This window comes from Lepidothrix coronata, unplaced genomic scaffold (genome assembly GCF_001604755.1).
Source record: "Lepidothrix coronata isolate B3197 unplaced genomic scaffold, Lepidothrix_coronata-1.0 Scaffold24, whole genome shotgun sequence".
In the NCBI taxonomy this organism is placed as follows: domain Eukaryota; kingdom Metazoa; phylum Chordata; class Aves; order Passeriformes; family Pipridae; genus Lepidothrix; species Lepidothrix coronata.
The window spans coordinates 1743149-1763603 of NW_016690204.1; the positions used below are offsets into that span (position 1 = coordinate 1743149).

At 64.3% G+C, this 20455-nt stretch overlaps 4 protein-coding genes across 7 annotated transcripts; 1 reads left to right on the top strand and 3 right to left on the bottom strand.

Annotated features, from left to right (window-relative positions):
* The first annotated feature begins 228 nt into the window (after window positions 1-228).
* On the top strand, window positions 229-3384 carry MSS51 (MSS51 mitochondrial translational activator). The gene is made up of 6 exons (XM_017808753.1): window positions 229-524; window positions 816-971; window positions 1189-1313; window positions 1491-2054; window positions 2749-2842; window positions 2923-3384. Exons 1-6 carry the CDS (start codon window positions 244-246, stop codon window positions 3200-3202), a joined length of 1500 nt encoding a protein of 499 aa, XP_017664242.1. The 5' UTR covers window positions 229-243; the 3' UTR covers window positions 3203-3384.
* A 2-nt stretch (window positions 3385-3386) lies between these two features.
* Window positions 3387-9509, bottom strand: LOC108494350 (cytoplasmic phosphatidylinositol transfer protein 1-like). 2 transcript variants are annotated; one of them, XM_017808765.1, is made up of 9 exons: window positions 9378-9509; window positions 8229-8377; window positions 6518-6606; window positions 6326-6333; window positions 5719-5790; window positions 5538-5633; window positions 5295-5450; window positions 5154-5217; window positions 3387-4282 (listed from the first exon to the last, which is right to left on the bottom strand). In XM_017808765.1, the coding sequence occupies exons 1-9, from the start codon at window positions 9423-9425 to the stop codon at window positions 4017-4019; spliced, it is 948 nt and encodes a 315-aa protein (XP_017664254.1). In that variant the 5' UTR covers window positions 9426-9509; the 3' UTR covers window positions 3387-4016. The 2 variants fall into 2 exon arrangements, with proteins under 2 accessions (XP_017664254.1, XP_017664256.1); XM_017808767.1 differs by lacking the exon at window positions 3387-4282 and adding an exon at window positions 4520-4737.
* A 3136-nt stretch (window positions 9510-12645) lies between these two features.
* Window positions 12646-14434, bottom strand: LOC108494344 (myeloid-associated differentiation marker homolog). Its single transcript, XM_017808755.1, has one exon. The coding sequence runs from the start codon at window positions 14104-14106 to the stop codon at window positions 12877-12879; it is 1230 nt and encodes a 409-aa protein (XP_017664244.1). The 5' UTR covers window positions 14107-14434; the 3' UTR covers window positions 12646-12876.
* A 118-nt stretch (window positions 14435-14552) lies between these two features.
* SEPT12 (septin 12) lies at window positions 14553-20455 on the bottom strand. 3 transcript variants are annotated; one of them, XM_017808761.1, is made up of 10 exons: window positions 20352-20455; window positions 17209-17397; window positions 16538-16666; window positions 16306-16387; window positions 16076-16213; window positions 15719-15836; window positions 15549-15644; window positions 15338-15434; window positions 15047-15098; window positions 14553-14944 (listed from the first exon to the last, which is right to left on the bottom strand). In XM_017808761.1, the coding sequence occupies exons 2-10, from the start codon at window positions 17366-17368 to the stop codon at window positions 14800-14802; spliced, it is 1017 nt and encodes a 338-aa protein (XP_017664250.1). In that variant the 5' UTR covers window positions 17369-17397; window positions 20352-20455; the 3' UTR covers window positions 14553-14799. The 3 variants fall into 3 exon arrangements, with proteins under 3 accessions (XP_017664250.1, XP_017664251.1, XP_017664252.1); XM_017808762.1 differs by lacking the exon at window positions 20352-20455 and adding an exon at window positions 18057-18207; XM_017808763.1 differs by lacking the exon at window positions 20352-20455 and adding an exon at window positions 17795-17872.

Below are 20455 nucleotides of genomic sequence, written 5' to 3' on the forward strand. Positions count from 1 at the left end.
CACATTAGGGGGTTTTGGGGGACCCCACTGCCACCACCACGGCTTTCGGGGCGGGAGCCGGACCCCCGGAGCGGGTTGGCCCGTTCCCGGGGAGGGGATGCCCAGAATAGCTCCGCTATCCGATTCCCGCTGGAGGGGCCTCGTTCCCCCTAGGGGCTGACATTTGAGCCCGGCAGCGGCACAGACTGTCTGGACTTCCCGGAATCTCCCGGCACCGCCGTGGCCCCCCGGGACGAGCAGGGCATGGCGGGCGGGAGGCGCCGTGGGCGGCGGGGGGGACCCCAGCAGCACACGGGGACCCCCCAGCCAGCCCCGCCGCCCGCACCCCTCTGCCCTGCAGCCCCCACGGCCCAGCCAGCAGGCGCTGCCCCCAAAGCCGGCCGCCCCAAGAAGGTCGTGGAGGAGCGAGCGGCGAGGGCTCCGGACGTGGACTCGCTGGGCTTCCAGGCCATGGACCGCAACGTGCCGGGGCTGTCCCACGTCATCCTAAAGAAGCTCAACATGGAGAGCTACGAGGACTACAAGTGAGTGAGCACTCGTGGGTGCACGTTCCCCACCCCGCCCCAGCCAGGCCATCCCATGTGTCCCCCACAGCTGGCGTGTCTCTCCTGGCTCATCCCACCCTCCCGGCCCAGCCCATATGTGGGCTCTGATGGGCTCCTGGGTGCACCCCTCCAGGGATCCCAGCTCCCCATCCCCACCCAGGCCAGGATGCTCCTGGCTGGAGATAAAAATCCTGGCAGGCTCGGAGGCAGGACGTCAGCCCCACTGTGGTTGCAGTGGGCTGGATCCTGCTCACCCCCCAACATGTGCAGGTCTGCCATGGACGGGAGGAAGAGCGGCAGCGATTTCGGCATCCGGACCTACTTTGACATGTTCCAGAAGATGGAGGACACCTTCAAGTTTTGTGCTGAATGCAAGAAGCTCCCTGATGCCCTCCCTGACCCCAAAAGCCTCCGACGTTGCAAGAGGTATGGAAGGGATGGTCTGATGGCACAGGGATGGATCCATCCCTCGCTTCCAGCCCAGTGGCTGGAGTGCAGTGAGGGGTGTCTGGCCCCAGCACCCACCTTCAACCTGAGGGCACCCCCAAAACTGTGACACAGCCCTGGGAGGGGGGTGAGCCAGGCTCAGCAGGACAGATCCTGCCCCCTTCCCCATGGCTGGGCTTGCTGCCTGTCTGCCCAGGTGCCAAAACGTGTACTACTGTGGCGTGGCATGCCAGCGTGCCAACTGGCCACTGCACAAGAAGTTCTGCAAGAAGCTGAAGCTGGTGGCCCTGGATCGGTTGGTGGAGTGGCTCGTCTTCACAGGTTGGACACATCCCCCCCAGCCTACCTGACCCCCATCCCGGTCTGCACAGGTCCCATGGTGGGATGCAGGGTCCCTCCCCCAGCCCCTCTCCTCTATCACTCCTGCAGCACAGGTGGGATGGGCAGCCTGAGCTGTGGGGCCACCACTGCACCCTCCAGCCTTCTCCCTACCTCCAGGAGACATCCCCTTCCCCACGGAGACCTGGACAAAACCCGCCCGGGATGTGAAGGGTTGGGAGGACTGGTTCTCCATGCAGGAGCAGCTGGAGGAGAAGCTGGGTGCCATCGTGGCCGGGCGGTACATGACCCTGCTCTGGGCTAACGCTGGGAAGCCCCGGCCGGAGGACGGGGAGCTGCGCCAGTCCATCCGGCGCCTGGTCACCGACTTCCACTCACGGCCGCTCACCATCGGCCTGGGGCTGCGGCTTTTCGGCATCGACCCTCTTGCCAAGCCCCTCACCGTGCACGTGGTGGGGGCCTCCCACGTGGAGACCCTCAATACCCGGCCGACAGACTACGACGAGCTGACACGGATGTTTCCGGGGCACCAGGGCATGGAGATGGTGATGGTGGGTGTGGACGTGGTGGACGGACCCATCATGAGGCCACCCCTGGCCACGCCAGCGCCCCGGGGAAGGGTCTATCTCAGCAGCTACAAGGGGCTCTACCACGACTTCTGGGAAAGCCACGTGGAGACCAAGCTGGCTGCCCGTCCTGACCTGGTGGTGGGATTTCACCCAGGTGAGTGCCTGTGCTGTGAAGAGGCTGGACCCTCACACCTGGGAGCAGGACATCCCTGCAGGGCACAGGGTAGAGACTTGGGAACCACCCTGAGCACTCTGAAGCACCTGGGGCTGAGCCTGCAGGTGGCATGGGACATGCCCAGGGCTTTGCAGCGAGGTACAGTGGGCAGCTGCAGTGATCCCCTGAGATGTGGCTGCCTCGTCCCCCACCAGGCACTCATTGTCCTGCCTGTATCACCCACCTGCTGGTCAGAGGGGTCCCTGCCAATGCTTGGTGCTGTGCTCAGCGCAGGACCCAGAGTTTGGAGTGCCCCCTGTGCTGGTGGGGAGCCAGACCTCACCTTGCTGAGGGTTTCCAAACATTATCACCAGTACCACCATGTGCCCTGGGGTCCCTAGCATGGAGTGGGTGCAGTTGGAGATGGCTTTCCCCAGCTCCACACATCTGTCTCCCCATGTTCCCAGATGTCTCCCATGTTCTCAGATGTCTCCCATGTCCCCAGTGTCCCACCATGTCCCCACCTGGCAGATGGACTCAAGGATCTCCTTGTACCTCTCCTCCACCTGCCTCAGCTCCTGGAGGCAGCGCAGCCTCGAGTTCACCTCTGCCTTCTGTGGGGGCAGGGGGACACAGCTGTGGGGCCGGGGTGGGATGGGAGGGGGGTGGAGCTCTCACTGCTGTGACCCCACAGGTTTCCACGCCTGCCCAGACCTGCTGGCGGGGTGGCTGCCCACCCTGCTGCTGCTGCGGGACTATGGCCTGCCCGTGCTCTTCACTGTGTACAGGTGAGCGCAGCCCCACAGCCCCACGGCCCCTGAACCGGCACAGCTGCCCAGTGACAGGCCTGTCCTCCACTCTCCCACAGCGAGCAGGAGCTGAAGGCCTCCCTGCAGATCCTCGTGGAGCTCGAGACACACATCGTGGGCTACGCCAGCAACCCCTTTGCCTCCCTGCGGCCCGAGCAGGTCTACTCCAGCCCCAACAAGGCGCCCGTCTACTGCAGCTCCCACTACATTGCCCTGCTGGGAGCAGAGGCGTCTGCTGTGCCGGGGGCCGAGGGGCTGGAGGATGATGATGATGGCTGGCAGGGAGGGGAGCCCAGTGCTGCTGCTGTGGGCGGGGGCATCACCCCAGTGCTGGGCTGATCCCGCAGTCAGCGCCATCCTACCTGCCCTGCCCAGCTGCCCCCCAGCCCTCACTGCCCCATCCCAGGATCAGCGATCCAGCCATCCCTCACTGCACACATCCAGTCCTGGGGGAACGCAGCACCCTGGCACAGGCATGGCACCCCTCCACAGCACCAAATAAACCCCTGCCAGCAACCGGCCGCCGTGTCTCAAGCTTTATTTCCAAAAAGGCCGTTGTTTTCCCAAACAAAACGAGGGGCTGAGCCCACCCCAGCCCCCTCCCAGGCAGCCACAGCCTCTGGAGGGACAGTGAAGGGGACCCCGACTGTGGGACCAGCCGTGCACGGGGCTGTGCAGCCCCCAGGGTCCCGCGGGGAGCCCCAGCCCAGCGCCCTGTCACCTGTCACTGTCACCTGCACTGTGCTCTTGCATTGGTGCCTACCCTGCAGGGCACTGCTCCAGCCTGGCACTTCCTACCAGCCTGGCCACGGCCGGTGGGCACCAGTTGGCACCTCCCCACTGCTCTCCAGCCTCGATGGCCCCTGCAGACACCAGGGTGGGTGGGGCTGAAGGAACCGGCTCCTGCAGCACTGCCCGACACTGCCAGGGACCCACACAGGCCTGGTGTCCTCTCCTGGTGCAGCCAGCGGGTGTGGCACGGCAGCGGTGGCACTGACCTGCCTGGGCACCCGCAATGGCTCAGGGAGGCCAGCACCCCCCCGGGGCTCCCAGCGCCCCGACGGCGGGTCCCTCCCTGGGGTCGGTGCCTGTCGGAGGGGCCGTGGTGGGCGGCGGAGCTGGCACAGTCCAGCACGGTGTGGCACTGCCAGCATCACTCGGCGCCAGTGCGCTCCCGCAGCGCAGGCAGTGTCAGGGTCTCCGGCGCCGACTTCTTCCGAGGGCGAGTCTTGGGGGGAGCGAGGAACTCGGGGGCCTCGTCGCTGAGGGGGGTGGAGGGGGCGCTGGCAGGGGCCGAGTGCGTGGCCGTCGGCTGCCCCACCTCGCTGACCGAGATGGCAGGTGCCACCAGGCCGATGAGCTCGTTGGTGGCCTCCTGTGTCTCCTGCTCGTAGCGCCGCACGTCCTCCATCGTCATCCCTGCTGAGCACAGCCGGGCTTGGGGCCGCTCGGCACGGCCGCATCCTGCACCCCCTCATCCCGGGGCAGCCTGCACCCTGCACCTCAGCTCCCCGCCGAGCTGGGGGACGGCAAGGGGACGGGCTGGGGACAAGGGCACAGGCAGGGAAGGGGAAGCCGGACAGCGCAGCCAGCCACCCGCTCCGGCACCAGCCCAGCCAGCAGCGGGGAAGGGATGGACAGGCAGTGCAGGCAGGGGACACGTGGGGAGGTCAGCCAGGAGGGGGGACCCTCTGCCGCGGGGTGCAGGGGGGGCACAAGCTCCCCTGCCTGCACCTGCCCGCAGGCAGCGTGGCGGGGTCTGGAGTGTCCGGCCCTGGCAGGCAGCGGGAGTTAGGGGTGCTGGCTCCCCAGCTTTTGGTTTGTGGCCACTTGCATCTGAGTCTCGAAGGCCCGGACCTCTTCCAGGGACATGTCTGGAAGGCAGAGAGCCACTCACCAGGACGGCCCTGCTTCCCGCCGGCACCTGCCACCGGCTGTCACCAAACCCGGGGCTCCCATCCCTGTGTCTGTGCTTGGCAGCGCCTGCAGTGAGCGTCCCTGCCAGACAGGGAGGGGTGCAGGCAGTGCAGGCAGCAGGCTGGGACCCCTCTCCCTGTCCCCCCCAGGTGTGCAGCAGAGCAGGCAGCATGCAGGGTGCAGGCAGGGGTGAGGGCAAGGGGAGTGGAACAGAGCAGGCAGAGCAGGCAGTGCAGGCAGCAGGGGAGCTGGAGGAAGAGTGAGAGCTGCCAATGGGGTTAGTGGCATCAGCAGTTAGACCTGCAGCCCCCTCCCAGCACGGGGACCGTGTGCCCCCCTCCCCATCAGCGCCAGGGTGACCCCACAGACTCACCGCACCACTCGTCCACCCAGGCGAACGCCTGCCGGTGCCCGATCAGCAGGATGTCCCGGATCACCTGCACCGCACCAGGGGGGTCAGCACCCTGTCACTGTCCCCACAACATCCGCCCAGCCCAGCTTGGATGCCCCTCACCTTGTGCACAAACTGCTCCACCCGCGTCTGCAGCCCCCACACCTCGAACTTGACGCTCACCAGTTTGTAGGAGCACATGATGGGCTTGGTGTGCTGGCGCCAGCCCTCCCGCAGCGGCCCCCGGCCCGTCTTGGCTGAGCTGAAGAATCGGGGGTCCTGGGGGGATCAGGCAGAGCAGGGCCATGAGCCCCCCCAGGACAGAGGGGTGGCCCCAGGGAGCCCCCTCGTCCCCGACCGTGGTACCTCCAGGCTGCGGTAGTAGCGCTCGGGGATCTCGTCGAAGGCAATGTCCAGGAAAGAGACCTCGTGGTCGCCCAGGATTTTGTCACTGTGGAAGATCTGGGAAGGGGAGGGAAGGTGAGTGACATGGACCACATGGCCCCTGTGATGAGTTTGCCAGGGCTCAGCTGTGGTGCACACTCACGTTCTCACTGTCCCCGCAGTTGTCCTCGTACTTGGTCTCGATGTAGATGGAGAATTTGGGCAGGAAGGAGCACTGCAGGGAGTGGCTGTCAGCTGGTCCCCAAGGGATGCCTGTTCTGAAGGACACCCACTCCCAGGGACACCTACCCAAGGGATGCCCATCCCCAAGTACACCTATCCTGAGGGACACCCATCCAAAGGACACCCTGCCCCAAGGGACATCCAGATCAAGGGACACCCTGCCCAAGGGACACCCGCCTCCAAGGATGACCATCCTCAAGGGATGCCCATCCCCGAGGACATGCACCCCAGGAACACCCAATCCTAAGTGACACCCACCCCAAGGGATCTCCAGACCCAGGGACACCTATCCCCAAAGACACTCACCTCAAGGGACACCCACCTCAGGGACACCCGGCCCCAAGGGACTCCCACCCCCAGGGGACACTCAGCCCCAAGAGATGCCCAGTCCCAAGGACACCCAATCCTAAGGGACACCCATCCTCAAGGGACGACTCTCCCCAAGGGGGATGCCCAGCTCAGTGCCCCATCCCCAGCCATGCCAGGTGCTGGGGAAGGGGTCAGGTCCCCCCGTGCCACCTCCTTACCGTGTACTCTGCAGGGACACCGTGGCACATCAGCATTGTGGGGTGGCATGACCAGGTGGCACCATGGGGGAGAGGGGGAGCAGTGAGACCAGGGGCAGAGGCCATGGCCAGGCTCCTGGCAGCCCATGGCCCCTGCCAGGGAGGGACAGGGTTCCCAGTGGTGCCCACCCCCATGCCCTTCCCGGGGCTCACCAGTGATGGTGTAGGGGTAGTAGTTCCAGGCCTTCTCAGTGATGTAGAAGATTCGGGGGGTCACTGCCCGTGCCCAGCTCGGCAGTTTGCTGCAGGGGACCGTGGAGAGAGGACCCCCTCAGGGCAGGACATGGCTGGTGCCACCCAGCCCCGCACCACCAAACACAGCCTGGCTCTGGGACCCCCATCCCCTCCCCAGGACACTCACCTCCACCTCAGATCCTCCCCATGCAACCTCACCTCCACCCCAGGATTCCCTCACCTGCACCCCATCACTGCCCAGGAACACCTGCCACCTCCCCAGGACCCTCATCTGTACCCCAGGATCACCACCTGCACCTCAGGACACTCCCTGCTGTCTCCCCAGGACCCTCATCTCTACCCCAGGCCCCCAGGGACCCTCACCTGCACCCTAGGACCTCACATGCACCCCCAAACCCTTCCCAGAGACCCCCATTACCTCCTCGGGACCCTCACTCTGCCCTAGCTCCCCCCCATGCACCTTCACCTCCCCCCAAGATCCCCCTAGGGATGCTCACCTGCACCCCATCACCCCAGGGACACCAACCACCTCCTCCGGACCCACATCTGCACCTCAGGACACTTTCATCTCCCAAAGACTGTCACCACCACCCCAGCACCCCCCCCTCAGAGACCCCTTGTCACCTCCCCAGCACCATCACCTCCACCCCAGGGCCCCCTCAGGGATCCATGCCAACTCCCCAGGACCCTCAATCTCCATCCCAAGACTCTCATCTCCTCCCCAGTGCCCCCATCCTCTCCCCAAAACCACCTCCCTCTCCCCAGCCTCTTGTCCCCACCCCAGGAGACCCCCACCCATCTTCCTGGACTGTCACTCCTTCCCCAGGACCCTCCACCTCCTCAGGGCCAGGAGCCCAGGGTGGTCCCATCCCCCTCCCAGCACCCTGGGCAGGAGCAGGCCCCCAGAGGAGCCAGGAGGTGAGTTTTGATTAATTTTCAGGCATTATAAATACCTGCCCCGATAGGGGAATCGTGAGTGAGGCAGCTAAAAATAACCTGTCTCACACCAGTGGCTCCCTGTCAGGAGCAGCCACTGGGGGGGACATGAGGACAGCAGTGCCAGCCCCATGGGCACCTGGGGCTGCGTCAGGGGACATGGGGACACCTCCAGGGCCTGGGCATTGCTGAGCCCCTCACCCAGGCACCTACTGGTACCTGAGATGGGTGACCAGCAGAGAGGAGTGGATGTCCTGAGATGGGTGCGCCCCAGAAGAAGGGTGCAGCCCGCCAGAGAAGGGGTGCACCCCAAGGAAGATGGGTGCACTGCAGGAGATAGCCCCCAGGAAGTTGGATGCACTGCTTTGAAGATGGGTGCACCCTGGTCAATAACCCCCAAGGATGGTGCAGCCCCTGAAGGTGGTATATACCTGGGAGATGGGTACAGCCCAGGTGACAAGTGCAGCCCCCCAAGAGAAGTGCACCCCAGGAGATGGGTACACCCTGGGAGTTAGGTGCACCCCCCAAAGCTGGGTGCAGGTCTCAAAGATGGCTGCATTCCAGGACTTGGGGGCACCCCTGGGAGATGATGGCAGCACCCTGGGAGATGTGTGCAGCCACATTGCAGGCTGTCCAGGACTCAGAAAGGATGTTCTCCAGGAATTTTGTAGGGAATATTGGCTCCCTGCTCACAGTGCCCACCCAGCACCCCTCGGCGGAGCCGCCGGCTTACCTGGAGAGGTGGACACGCTTCTCAGTGAACTGGCCAGGGCCGTGGACGGGATCCTCGTGGGGCTCGTTCTTCACCACCTCCACGCCCTCGCCCTTCTCGCTCTCCTGGTGGCTGTGCTTGCTGATGGTGTAGAGCTGCCCCACACGGTACTGCAACCACAATGCCTGGCCTCAGTGCCAGCGGCCCCACTGACCACCCGGCACAGCCACGCTGCCCAGGGGGGAAACTGAGGCGTGGAGCAAGAGGTGGCAGAGCCTGAGCCCTGCAGTGGACAGGGGGTTCCTGGGGCACCCTCTTTGACCCCCATGTCCCTGGGCTGCTTCAGCACCTGTGTCCTGCTCTCCCAGCTCAGCAAACCACCTGGGAGCCAGGGAAAACTGTATCTGTATGATATATGTGGGTATGGATATCTCATCTATATAATGATATGTGTGTTTGGTGATGCAGCCGCGCGATAAGGGTTTGATTGTTCCACTGAAGATCCCATCCATCACCCCAACGCCAGCGCGATCTTATCACCCTCTCTGCCTAAATTAAAACCTTCCCCACATGCCAACAGCAAAACAGAGTCCAGGGAGGGTTGGTACTGTCCAGGGTGGGCACTGTTGCAGCTCCCTGCCCCCCAAATGTCCCTGTCAGCTCCAGATGCTCACGAGAGACCTTTGGCCAGGGATGGTCCAGCTGTCCACATTGTTTGCCGATGGGATTCGGGCTCCCTGCTGAAGCAGGGATTGAGCTTGTGCTCCCTGTTGGAGCAGCTGCAGTGCCATGGGTATCCAAAACCCCAGTGCCCTCTGCCTGTTGACTCATCCCGTGGTCCTGGGACTGCCCAGGTGCTGCTGTTGGGCTCTGTGCCCCCACGTCACTGTGCCCAGGGATGGGATGTCCCCCCTGCCTGCACCCCAAATTACAGCTCAGCCCTCGCATGGAACATCCTGAGCCCAGCATTACCAAAGCACACACCGGTCCCTGCCACGAGCTGTGCCACGGGACAGCAAAGGGGGTCACTTTGACCCTCTCAGGGCAGGAACCTGATCCCTGGCGCTGCATTCCTGTGGGTACAGGACCACCACCCACAGCCCCCTCCATACTGACACTCACGAGACACCCCTGTTCCTGCCAGCCCCGGTCCCGGTGCCCCCCGCTTACCTCCTCGGTGGTGAGCGGCATGCAGATGCGGTACTCCTTGATGAGCATGGTGACACGGGCACGGCGGGCACGGCGGGGGTCAGCCGGAGGCGCCGGCGGGGGCACAGCTCATGCTGGAGGGACGCGGGGGACGCGGTGACCGGGAGCGCGGGGGACGCGCCGCTGCCTCCCACGCTCCCATCCCATCACCCCACGCTCGAAGCAGCCGCCCCGCTCCCGGTGACTTCACGAGCCGTTGCCATGGCAGTAGCGTGAGGTCACCCGTGCGAGGAGCAGCCTGGGTCTACCCAGCCGGGGACACCCCGGTACCCCAAAACTCTCCCACCGTTAACCCTTGCCCTGCCTGGCAGACGCCAGTGCCTTGGAGCACACGTGTCCCCCCAAAATACGGTGCCATCCCTTCGGGGCGCCACGTCCCCACCCGACTGCGGTGGGCAGCACAGCGAGAGGGTCGCAGGGACGCGGGGATGGGGTCAGACCTGCCCGATGCTCCTGGGGACCCCTCTCTGGGCACCCACAGTCTACCGTGCCCTGAAGAGCTGCTCTCGGGGAGCACTCCTGGTCACCCTGGTGCCGGACATCCCTTCTCTGGGCAGGAGTTGAATCCCCTTCCCGAAGCTGTCCCCCAACACCCATCCTGGCCAGCACCCGTCACAGCTAGCACCCACCGCGGGGCTGGGGATGCTCAGGGTGAGTAACGGGGCAGCCCGGGGGGTTCCTGACCCTGGCCCCCAGTTCCACAGGACAGGGAGGGGACGTAAGTCACCCTGAAAGTCACCCCGAATGGGGTATCAGGCCTTGGAGGGGGCAGGGGTCTTGTCTGCGGGCAGCTTGTCCAGCCGGGGACACAGAGAGATCCCTGGGGGGACAGAGGCAGAGGGGGACACAAAGTCATCCTTGGGGGCACTGGGGAACACGGGAGTGTTCCTGGGGCTACAGAGGCATTTGGGGACACAGGGGCATCCCTAGGGGACAGAGGGACACCTTGCTAACAGGGTTAGTGGCAGATTGGGGGAAGCCGAAAGCCTCGCCGGGGGGTCCCGGTACCGGAGGCAGAGGCAGCCCCGGCATGAGGGAAGGGACACGCCGAGGACCCACCGGAGCACGGCGTCCCGCGACCCATCCCGGTACCGGGGCAGCTCAGACCGGCCCGAGGGGCTGGGGCCGCCCACGGTGGGGGGAAAAGTGGGAGCCCCCCAGGCCGGGCTCCGCCGCCCCTTCCCCAGCGCTCCCCACGGCCACCTCCCCCGCGGGGCCGGGGTCCCGCCGCCCCCGCCGCCCGCACTCACCGGCCCGCGGCGGTGCCCGCTCCCCGCCGCCGCCGTGCCCCGGCCGTCCCGGGCCGTGCGCAGGAACGAGCCGCCCCCCGCACCGCCCCCCGCGCCGCGGCACACCGACCCCTAGGGGGAGGAATGCACCGCACCGGCACCGCACTGGCACCGGCACCGCACCGGGACCCTACCGGCACCGCACCGGCACCGCACCGGCACCGGCATCGCATCGCACCGGCGTTGCACCGGCAGTGGCAGTGCACCGGCGCTGTCACCGGCACAACACTGCACCGCACCACGCTGGCACCGGCACTGCACCGCAGTGACAGCAGCACCAGCACTGGCACTGCACTGGCAATGGCACCGCACCGGCACCGCGGCCCCATGGCACGGCACCGAGAGGCCCTCTGGCACGGCATGGCACAGCACCGGGGCTCCCGTGGCACAGCACAGGCCGGCACTGGGGCACGCCTGGCAAGGCACAGCACAGCACTGCACCAGGGCTTCCTGCACCCATCAGGTCACAGGTCATCCCAGAGACCCTCAGCACCCACTCTGTGCCACAGCTGGAGGTGCCCTGGGGTCCCATCAAGGCACTGAGCCCCGACGGGGCTCCTGGGCTGGACTCCCACTGGGAACTCCCCAGATCTCCTCCAGCCACTCACCTGCACCCCACTGCCAGCCCAGCCCCTGCCCCCTCAGCCCCACCACACCCCACGTGCCAGCACTGCCCGTGTGCCACCCCCAGCCAAACGTGTTACTGGCACAGCTCATCACCAGCCACACCACTGCTTCCCCATGCTTCCCAGCTTCCCCGTGCTTCCCAGCCTCCTTCCTCTGGGAATTTCCATCATCTTGGGCATCATCAATATCCACACTCAGGTGCTACACCAGGCTGTGCCTGTCCACTGCCATTTTCCTGTTATTTCCCCCCAAAATTCTGCCATTCCCTCCAGCCCCGCTGCCTGGGGTGCAGGGGAGCAGCCCATCGTGCCACAGTGATGGCCACTGTGGGGACATGGACCGGGCAATGGGGACACCCACCAGGCCACTCTGCATTGCTGTCTCTGAAGGTGCTGTGACCCCACAGTGCAGTGGCCCTGGCAAAGAGCATGGAGGTCCCACCTGCCCAGGCACCAGGGCACCCATGGGCTCTTTCGTGGTGGCTGGTTTTTGCCATCTCCTGATGGTGGGGACCCTACTCTGTGTCACCCTGAGAGCCCCAAGGCAAGAGTGATGGACCCTGACATGGCTCTGGCAGTCTCGAGGCAGCAGTGATGGCTCCGGGCTGTGGCCAGGGCAAGCAGTGGCATAAGGAACAGCGTGGGGACAGTGGCCCCAAAACTTTCCGGGGTGCCCCATGGGCACCCATCCCACATCCGGGAGCACAGTGCCAGGAACTCTGCCTGCGGGCACGCCTTCCCCTGCCTTCACTGCACTGTTGCCTCTTCTCAGCCTGCAGTGCCACCATCCCCCTGGTGACATGTGTCAGTACCACCAGCTCTGATGGCACTGGGTGACAGCCACCCCTCTGCCCCGTTTTCCCCCAGGGAGGGGGAGTTTACCCCCAAAGGGTAAACAGCAGGCACAGGGCTCCTGCCCATGTGGCTGGGACCAAACCCAGCAGGGCTCCAGCTGGGGTGACTGTGGCGGTGACAAGGACCCCGTAGTGCTGGTGACAAGAACCTGGCAGGCTCTCAGAACCCCCCCAGCAGCCACATTCCTCCTGAACCTGTTTGACAGGGCCCCGTGCAGGTGCCAAGGAAAAGGCATCCGGGTTGGGCTTTTCCTGGTCATACCCTGCTTCACTCCGGTGCCAAGTCAACAAGGAGGAGAAGGAGTATTTGCTGAAGCCTGGTGCCCTCCCATACTTCTGCTGCTGTCCCCCCAAATGCTACTGGTGCCCCACAGTTTCTCACCCCCCGGGAGGATCCTGAAGAAAATTGAGAAGGGGAAGAAAGAGGAGGCAGAAACAAGTGAAAAATTACCCAATTTAATCCCAAAGCCCCCCCAAGCTCCAGGGTTTCAGTAGTCCCCTGTGGCCCCCCCAGCCCCCTACCTGTGCAGCCCATGGGGCCCCTGCTGAGCACACCCTGGGAGTGCCTCACAGCTCTGCTTTGGCTCAGGGAGAAGGAGCTTTCCAAGGCATCCAGCCTCTTCCTCCGCTCCACCGGCATCCCCACGCTGGGACCCAGCCCTCAACCCAGTCCTCACCCCACCCAGAGCCCTTAGGAAGGTGTCCTGATGAAGACCATCCTGCTGGAGTAGACCAGGTCCACCAAGTAGGCGATGAGGTTGAAGATGGTGAGGAAGGTGACCCCCAGGTGCTTGTCCCACGGGCAGCCCCTGCCACAGTCACTGGGACGGCCCTTCCCCTTGAAGCTGTAGAGGGGCCAGAGGACGGTGGCAGTGATGTACATCAGCAGGGCCAGGAAGTTGTACCCCACCAGCACCTTGTCCAGCGGGCAGGGAATGTAGGCGAGGCACCGGCCGATGGTGAAGATGATGATGAGGAGGGTGAAGATGAAGCAGATGGAGTAGACAGCCACACACCACATCAGGCCGGGTTCCTTATTGTATTCATCCAGCAAGGAGAAGATAAGACAAGCCACGTAGGCTTCAAAGACCTTGAGGAGCCCAGGCACAGTGGAGAGGAAGCTGCTGATGTCCCCGGGCTTGGCACGGGTCAGTCCCACCTCGACGGCGTAGGCGAGGAAGCAGAGGAAGGAGGTGGTGGTGGCCACGGCCTGCCGGGCACACTTGTTGCTGCTGCAGGGGCTGCTGATGAAGGTGGCAGGGAAGACCACCGAGGTGGTGAAGACCATCAGCACCGCCAGCATGGAGAAAGCCGAGGTGAAATCATCCCAGGAGAGTGGCAGCATGGGGTAGAGCTCCAGCAGCTCCAGCAGCAGCACCAGCAGCGTCACGATGAAGCAGAAGCACCAGGTGAACATGCACCACGTCCCAAAGGGACCCCCGAAGTTCCCCGTGGAGGCCACCAGGCTGAAGGTGAGGCAGGACAGCACGACGGCGCAGAGCCGGACAATGCCCACCCAGGAGGTGAGGGCGAGCAGGTTCACCCTCGCCATGGTCCCGCCGGCGCTCCCGGCCACGCCGCACGCCCCAGAACCGCTGCTGCCGGCAGCCGCTCTTATCTGGGTGCTGGGGCTGAGGGGTGGGGCACAGGGCAGGGAGCTGCCAGCCCCTCCAAGCCACTTGTGCTGAGGACCCCCAGCTGCTGCCACCAGCACCACGCACGGCCGGCCCGGTGGCTGCTGGGGGCTGGCGGCCACGCCGGCGGGTGGATCATTAACGCGGGGCCGGGCAAAGGGTGTCGGTGCTGGCGGTGATGCCGAGCCCCACGGCGGGGCCGGGGCAGGCAGGAAACACCCTGTGCCACTGTCCTGGCACCGTGCCCCAGCCCTGCCCACAGCAGGAGGCACAAAGGGGCCTTTCATGCACCCCAGGAGTACTGGGGGGACCACCTGGACACCCCATCCCCACAGAGTGCCAGGGTTGGATGCCAGCGGGGCAGCACCCACTGGGCCCACCTGAAGGGGTGGGGGGCTGAACCCTCTGGCAGGGGGGTGCCACAGCTGGGTGTAGCCCCCTCACACCCTTGCAGGCGACACCTCCACACCCCTCTGACACCTCCAAACACCTCTGGCACCTCCACACCCCTCCTGGCACCTCCACAACCTGATAAGTGGCTCAAAGTCCACCTGTGCCAGCTGCTATCACAGGGCAGGACGGGTGAGGTGACCATGGGGAGGGCACCTGCACCTGCCCACCCCGGCACACCCCACGGGCAGCACCCCCACCTGCCCAGGGTGCCTGGGGGAGTCTCATCCAGGAGCAGCACAGGAGAGTGGTGGCACATCAGAAGTGCAGAGTGCAGCAGGAGGAGGTTGATGCAAAGGCTGAAGGCTCCAGCCTGACCTTTAATGTCACACGGGGTCCATGGGGTCTGTGCCCATGGCAGAGCCTGGGGACGAGGGACCCACATCGGGGCAGCTGGGCACTGTCAGGGGTCACCTCACCCCAAATTAACATGGGCTCCTCACCCCAGGCAGGGTCTGGGCACAGCCATGGTGGGCAGGAGTGGGCACTGCCGCGGGGTCCAGTGGTGGCTCTGGGGGGCATGAGGTGGCTCAGAGGTGGCTGCCACCCTCACCTTTGCCAGGCAGCCCGTTGAGGGGGCTCAGCACTGGCCGGTTGCTCTCGTTCAGCCGCCGCACGCGGTAGCTCTCGTAGTGGACGTTGTGGGTGATGTCCTTCAGGTCCTGCAGGTGTGACCTGCTCAGGGTGGCAAGGGGAGGAAGGGCATCATGTCACTGTCCACTCTGCCCTGCTGTCACATCAGGAACTCCAGCATCCCCTACCCGGTCCCCCACTCACCGGATCAGCAGGTCCCGCAGGAGGGGGAACTCGCAGTGTGCTGGGTTCTCCACTGCAAAGCAAGGCAGAGGGGCAGCAGGTGGGTAGTGGGCGGGCAGCAGGGCATGGTGGTGGGCGGATGCCCAGGGAGCACATCCCAACATGCTCTAGGTACCACTGGAGCACCAGCATGGCTCCATGACACATCTCAGCACACACCCAGGCAGGGACGCACCCCTGGGTGCTGCTCTCTGCAGCCCCACGGGCCCCCCACGCCTGGGGAGGGCTGGAGGTGCAAAGGGCTCCGCTCACCTTCGATGATGCCCCACTTGGTCTTGCGGCCCAGCACTCGCTTGCCATTCACCTGGTGCTCCTGGTCCGCCCCCACCACGGCAAAGGGGATCTTCTCCTGCCAGTGCAGAGTACTGTGCTCACCCCGGGTGCTCCGGGCTGCCCCAGAGGGTCTCTCGCCCACCCTTCTCCCCAGGGTTGGCACCCCCAATCCCAGCATCCTGGCACTCACCCGAATCCTGTCATTCAGTGCCCTGTCTTCAGGGTCCTGGTCAAAGTCCTCCTGTGGGTACACGCTGATGGCGTGGGTCTTCAGGTCCTCCTGGATCTGTGGGATACAGGACTTGAGCTGGGCTGGGGATACAGGGGGCACCCTAGGAGTGCCCCAGGACCTGTCCTCACCCGCTGCTTGAACTCTGCCCGTTCCTCCAGGGTGAGTGTGTCGGCTTTGGCGATCACTGGCACCACGTTGACAATCTTGCTGAGCCGCCGCATGAACTCCAGATCCAGTGGGCGCAGCCTGCCAAGGACCACCACCATCACCCTCACGTGACCCCACCCCTGTCACCATGGGGTGACCCCACCACCATCACCCTGAGGTGGAATCACCACCATTGCCCTGGGGTGACCCCCCCATCATCACCCCAGGGTGACACAACCATCCCAGGATGACCTCACCACCATTACCTCAGAGTGACCCCATCACCATCACCCTGGGGTGACCCCATCACCCCACAGGTGCTGCAAGTGAGGACTCACCAGTGACCTGTGGGGGGGACAAAGTAGACACATCCATGGACTCGAGTGTCTGGGATCTTCCTCTTACGGGTGATGAGGATCTCCTCCCGTAGGTACCTCTCGTACTGCTCGTTGATGTACTTGATGATGGGGTCCCAGCTGAGGACGAGTTGGGGGACAGCATCTGAGCTCAACCCCCACCCCAAACTGTCATGCACCAAGCTGGGCTGCTGCATCCCACTGTGTCCTACCAGTTCTCATTGTTGATCTGGTCTCCAAACCCCGGCGTGTCCGTCACTGTCAGCTTCATCTTCACCCCCTTCTCCTCGATGACTGGGGCAGAGAGGTGGGTCAGTGGGGATGAAGCATTTGGGAGAAGGAGGGGACTGGGGGAGGGGGGTCAGAGGCTGCCCTCACACCTCCCCCTGGTCCTCTGTTTCTCTCAGGTGTTGGTGGGACATGTCCCCATGGTGATAACCTTACCATGGGTGATAGACTGGAGCTGCACTGTCTTGGGAATACGTTCCTCCTGCTCAGGCTGTGAGGATTTGCGGCTCACCTTGGACTTGAAGAGGGTGTTCACCATCGTCGACTTGCCCAGCCCACTCTGCCCTGAGGGGACACCGGCAGCTCTGGTTTGTCCCCCAGGGTGGTAACACCTCGGTATCCATTAGAGAGTATTCCAGAGGTTGGGCTAGTTCAATCTACCTCCCAAATAAATTTATTCCCCAAGGCCGTAATACTTCATTATCCATGGGAAGCATTCCAGAGGTTGGGATAGCCCATCTTATCCCCCCAAGTAAATTTATTCCCCAAGGCAATAACCCCTTGGTAGACATTTGGGAACATCCCAGAGGTTGGAATAGTCTGGTTTATCTCCCATATAAATTTATTCCCAAGGTTATAACACCTTGGTATCCATTTGGGAGCATCCCAGAGGTTGGGATGAGCTCACCTATCAGCATCACTATGTTATGCTGATATGGGATGTTGGGGTATGGGATGTTACTCCTCTTCAATTCTTTGCTACTTAAATAATTTAAAATCCCTTAGATTTCCTTAAAACCCCTTAAAAGCATAATTTCCCTGGCATAGCAGAATCAGAGCCAGGATTCCCACCCCAGCCAGGAGCAAACCCTGGACCCAATGCTCACCCACAACCATGATGTTGAACTCAAAGCCCGTCTTCATGGTTTTGATTTTCATCTGGTCGAGCACAGCTTCAATTCCCACATATCCAAAGAGCTGGCAACCCACCGGGCCGGGCGCTACAGTGACGGGCACCTCCTCCTCCGGCACGGCCGGCGGCTCCATGCTGCACTCCTCGGGCTCCAGGCTGCTCCCTGCACGGGTGGGCAAAGGCAGGTGAGCCCGGAGCCCCTGGTGCCCACCCCTCCGCCGGCACCGTTGCCCCAGCAGCAGCCGCGCCGGCGGGCACACAGCCCCGGCACATTCCTGGCAGCCGGCGAGGCTCAGCCTGGCAACACGAGCACGCCACCCCCGGCACACTGAGGGTGCTAAGGAGGTGCCAGGGGCATCTTCAGGTGGCTCTGCCACTGGACCCCCCCGATGCCACCGGTTGCTCTGCGATGTGGCATCGGGCAGCATGGCCATGGCCAGCTTCCTTTGCCCGGCCTATGCTGCCGCCCATGCCAAGGCCACCTCCTGAAGCACCGCTCCGGCCCCGGCACAGCCAGAGGACTCCCGGCCTGGGGCAGGAAGAGCCATCCCACACTGTACCCAGGCATCGGTCACTGCTGGACAAGGGGCACTGGGGGGTGTCGGAGAGCGCAGCGCAGGCACCGGCACAACCTGAGCCCCCGGGACACGGGGTTTGTCCGGGGGACCGTGCCCAGAGCATGCCCCAGCCTGGGGGCCACCGGAGCCCTGCGCCCGCTCCAGCCCTTTGTGCGGCAGCTTGGGGGGCCTCCAATCCCTTTCTGCCTCCTCCTTCTCCTCTTCCTCCTCCCGCTTCCCAGCAGGGCCATTGTTCAGGTCCTACCTCGGCGCCGCGGTGCCCTCGTTCAGCTCCTCGCTACGGTCGGGGGGGCTCCCCCGGGTGCCATCAGCATCCCCAGCCCCAGCAGCACTGCAGCCCGGCCCCCTTCCCTCCGCCAGCTCCCGACTGGCACCAAACCGGCTCCGGCTCGGCTGCCGCTCCCACGCATGACCAGCATGGCAATATCCCGCCTCCCGCAGCCCCCTCCCCGCCACAGCCAAGCCCCTGTGCCCAGTTTGCCGGCTGACTGCTGAGTGCGGAAGGCACCGACCGTGCTGTGCCCACCCGACTGTGCCCACCTCAGCCTCCAGCCAGGCCAGCGTGGATGCAGACCACCCCCATGGCACAGGGACACCCCTACTCCCCGCCACAGCACCCATTGCCCTCGTGGGTAGTTGCAGTGGCACTGAAGGGGAGTGGGAGTGTTTGACTGTGGGTACCATCCCCACTGGCACCCACGCACTCCCTGGCACCAGGGACCACCCCAGTAGCACCCGTGCCCAGCCCTGGCACAGCAGGGTGGGATGAGGGGTGGTGGCCGTGCCACCCTCCCGCTGCCGCAGTGCCCCACGGCGCCTGCGTCCCCCCACACCACAGCCTCCCCCATATGTGCCAGCCAGCTCTTGGCACCAGCGAGGCCGGAGTGGCAGCTTGTGATGTCCCAGGCTGCCAGGTGTCCTGCCGAGGCCGTGTCTGTGTGCCACACAGCCAGGGGACCAGGGACATGTGGGCAGGGGCCAACCTGAGCCAATCTGGGGTACCAGATGATGGAGCTGAACACACCCATTGCCATGGCAACAGCATCCAGCTGGTGGGGGGGGCACCCAGCACCCTGTGCCCACTGGGTGGGCACCTTGCCAGGGCGATGGCAGGGTGGGGGACAGCAGTGTCACATGTGCCAGCTGCCCCGTGCCCCCGTGGGTCGGGGTGTTCCTCGGAAGTGGCGAAACAGCCATAGATTTCCTGGTGACAGCAGTGACACCCAGATGGGGGTGCTGATAGCGGGCAAGATGCCCACTCTTGTGGGGATCCACCCATCCAGCACTGCCCCTCCTGGTGGGCTGCTCCACAGGCAGGCAGGGAGGTGGGATGGGATGTCCCCATCAGGAAGGGGACCCTGACAACTACTGGGAGAGATGCTCATCCGGACAGGTCATTGCTCCTGGGGGTCACTGGCCCCCCTGCACACCCACCCTGGCCCCACTTCCTGGTCCTTGCCAGCCCTGGAAGTTGCCAGGACAGATCCAGAACCAAGTGATGCAGCCACTGCCTGGAGCTATCCCAGATGGCTGGACACTGCAGGCAGGGAGCAGGCAGGATTTAGTGCTTGCACCCCTCAACTCCCCAGGGTGGTCCCCAGAGTGCAGCACCCATGCAGGGGCTCAGCCATCTCCTGTGCTGTGCCAGTGGCAGCACCAAGGAGACAACCACAGCCAGAGGACACGTCTGGTGGAGCTGAGGGGTGACACTGGATGCTGCAGCCACAAATGCCTCCCCCACAGGGTCAGAGCCCCCACTGCCCCAGCCCTTGGTGCCAAAAAGCCCTGTCAGCAATGGCCAGCAGCCGGGTGGCCACATGGAAGCTCTTCGGCATCCCCACGGAGCTCTGGGGCAAATGGCTCCTGCAGCCAGACCTGTTCCAGGACTCATCACAGATGCTCTTATTTTCCAGGCAGGGACAAGTAATCCCAGGTCCGTGGTCTCCTCCATGCATTTAATTACTGATGCAGGGTTAATTGGCCAGTTCCCAGGGAAGCTTGTAATAAGGCTCCAAGGGTGGAGGGTGCTGGGAGAGGATGAGCCAGGAGAGGAGCTCCCGCTGTGCTGCTCCCACTCCCACTGTTTGCCACCGCATCGAATTGGGCATGGGATGGCGAGAGAGTGGCTTTGGATCAGGTGCATGGGAGCTGACCCCTCTGGCAGAGGGATGGAGGATTTTGAGGATGCACCCACCACACCAGCCACACCACAGCTCTACCCGCCCAGCCCAACATGACCCAGAAATGCTGGTGCCTGTCCCAGTGCCAAACACATCCCAAGGGGACAGTGGTGACAACCCCCATGTACAGTCAGACCCAGAGCCAGCCCGGCTGTCTGGCTGGTGCAGGAGAGAGCCATGGGATGGGGACGGGGGTGGCTGGGGACCGTCACTGAGCAGAAGCAGAAGTGAACCATCGAGCGAAACCCTGAGCCTGCAGCACCGCTGGGGACTGGGGACCAGGAACAGTCACCCAGCCCCGGTGACAGCACCCCCCTGCCCGCACACCGCCCTTCCCGGTGCCACCACACCATCCCTACCTGGGCGAGCCGGCCGGAGCCGGGGTTGTTGCTGCCGAGAGCTGGTCACTGGGGCCAAATGGCTCCTGGGGTGCAAGGCGGAGGACGGCTGCGGCCCACGGCTC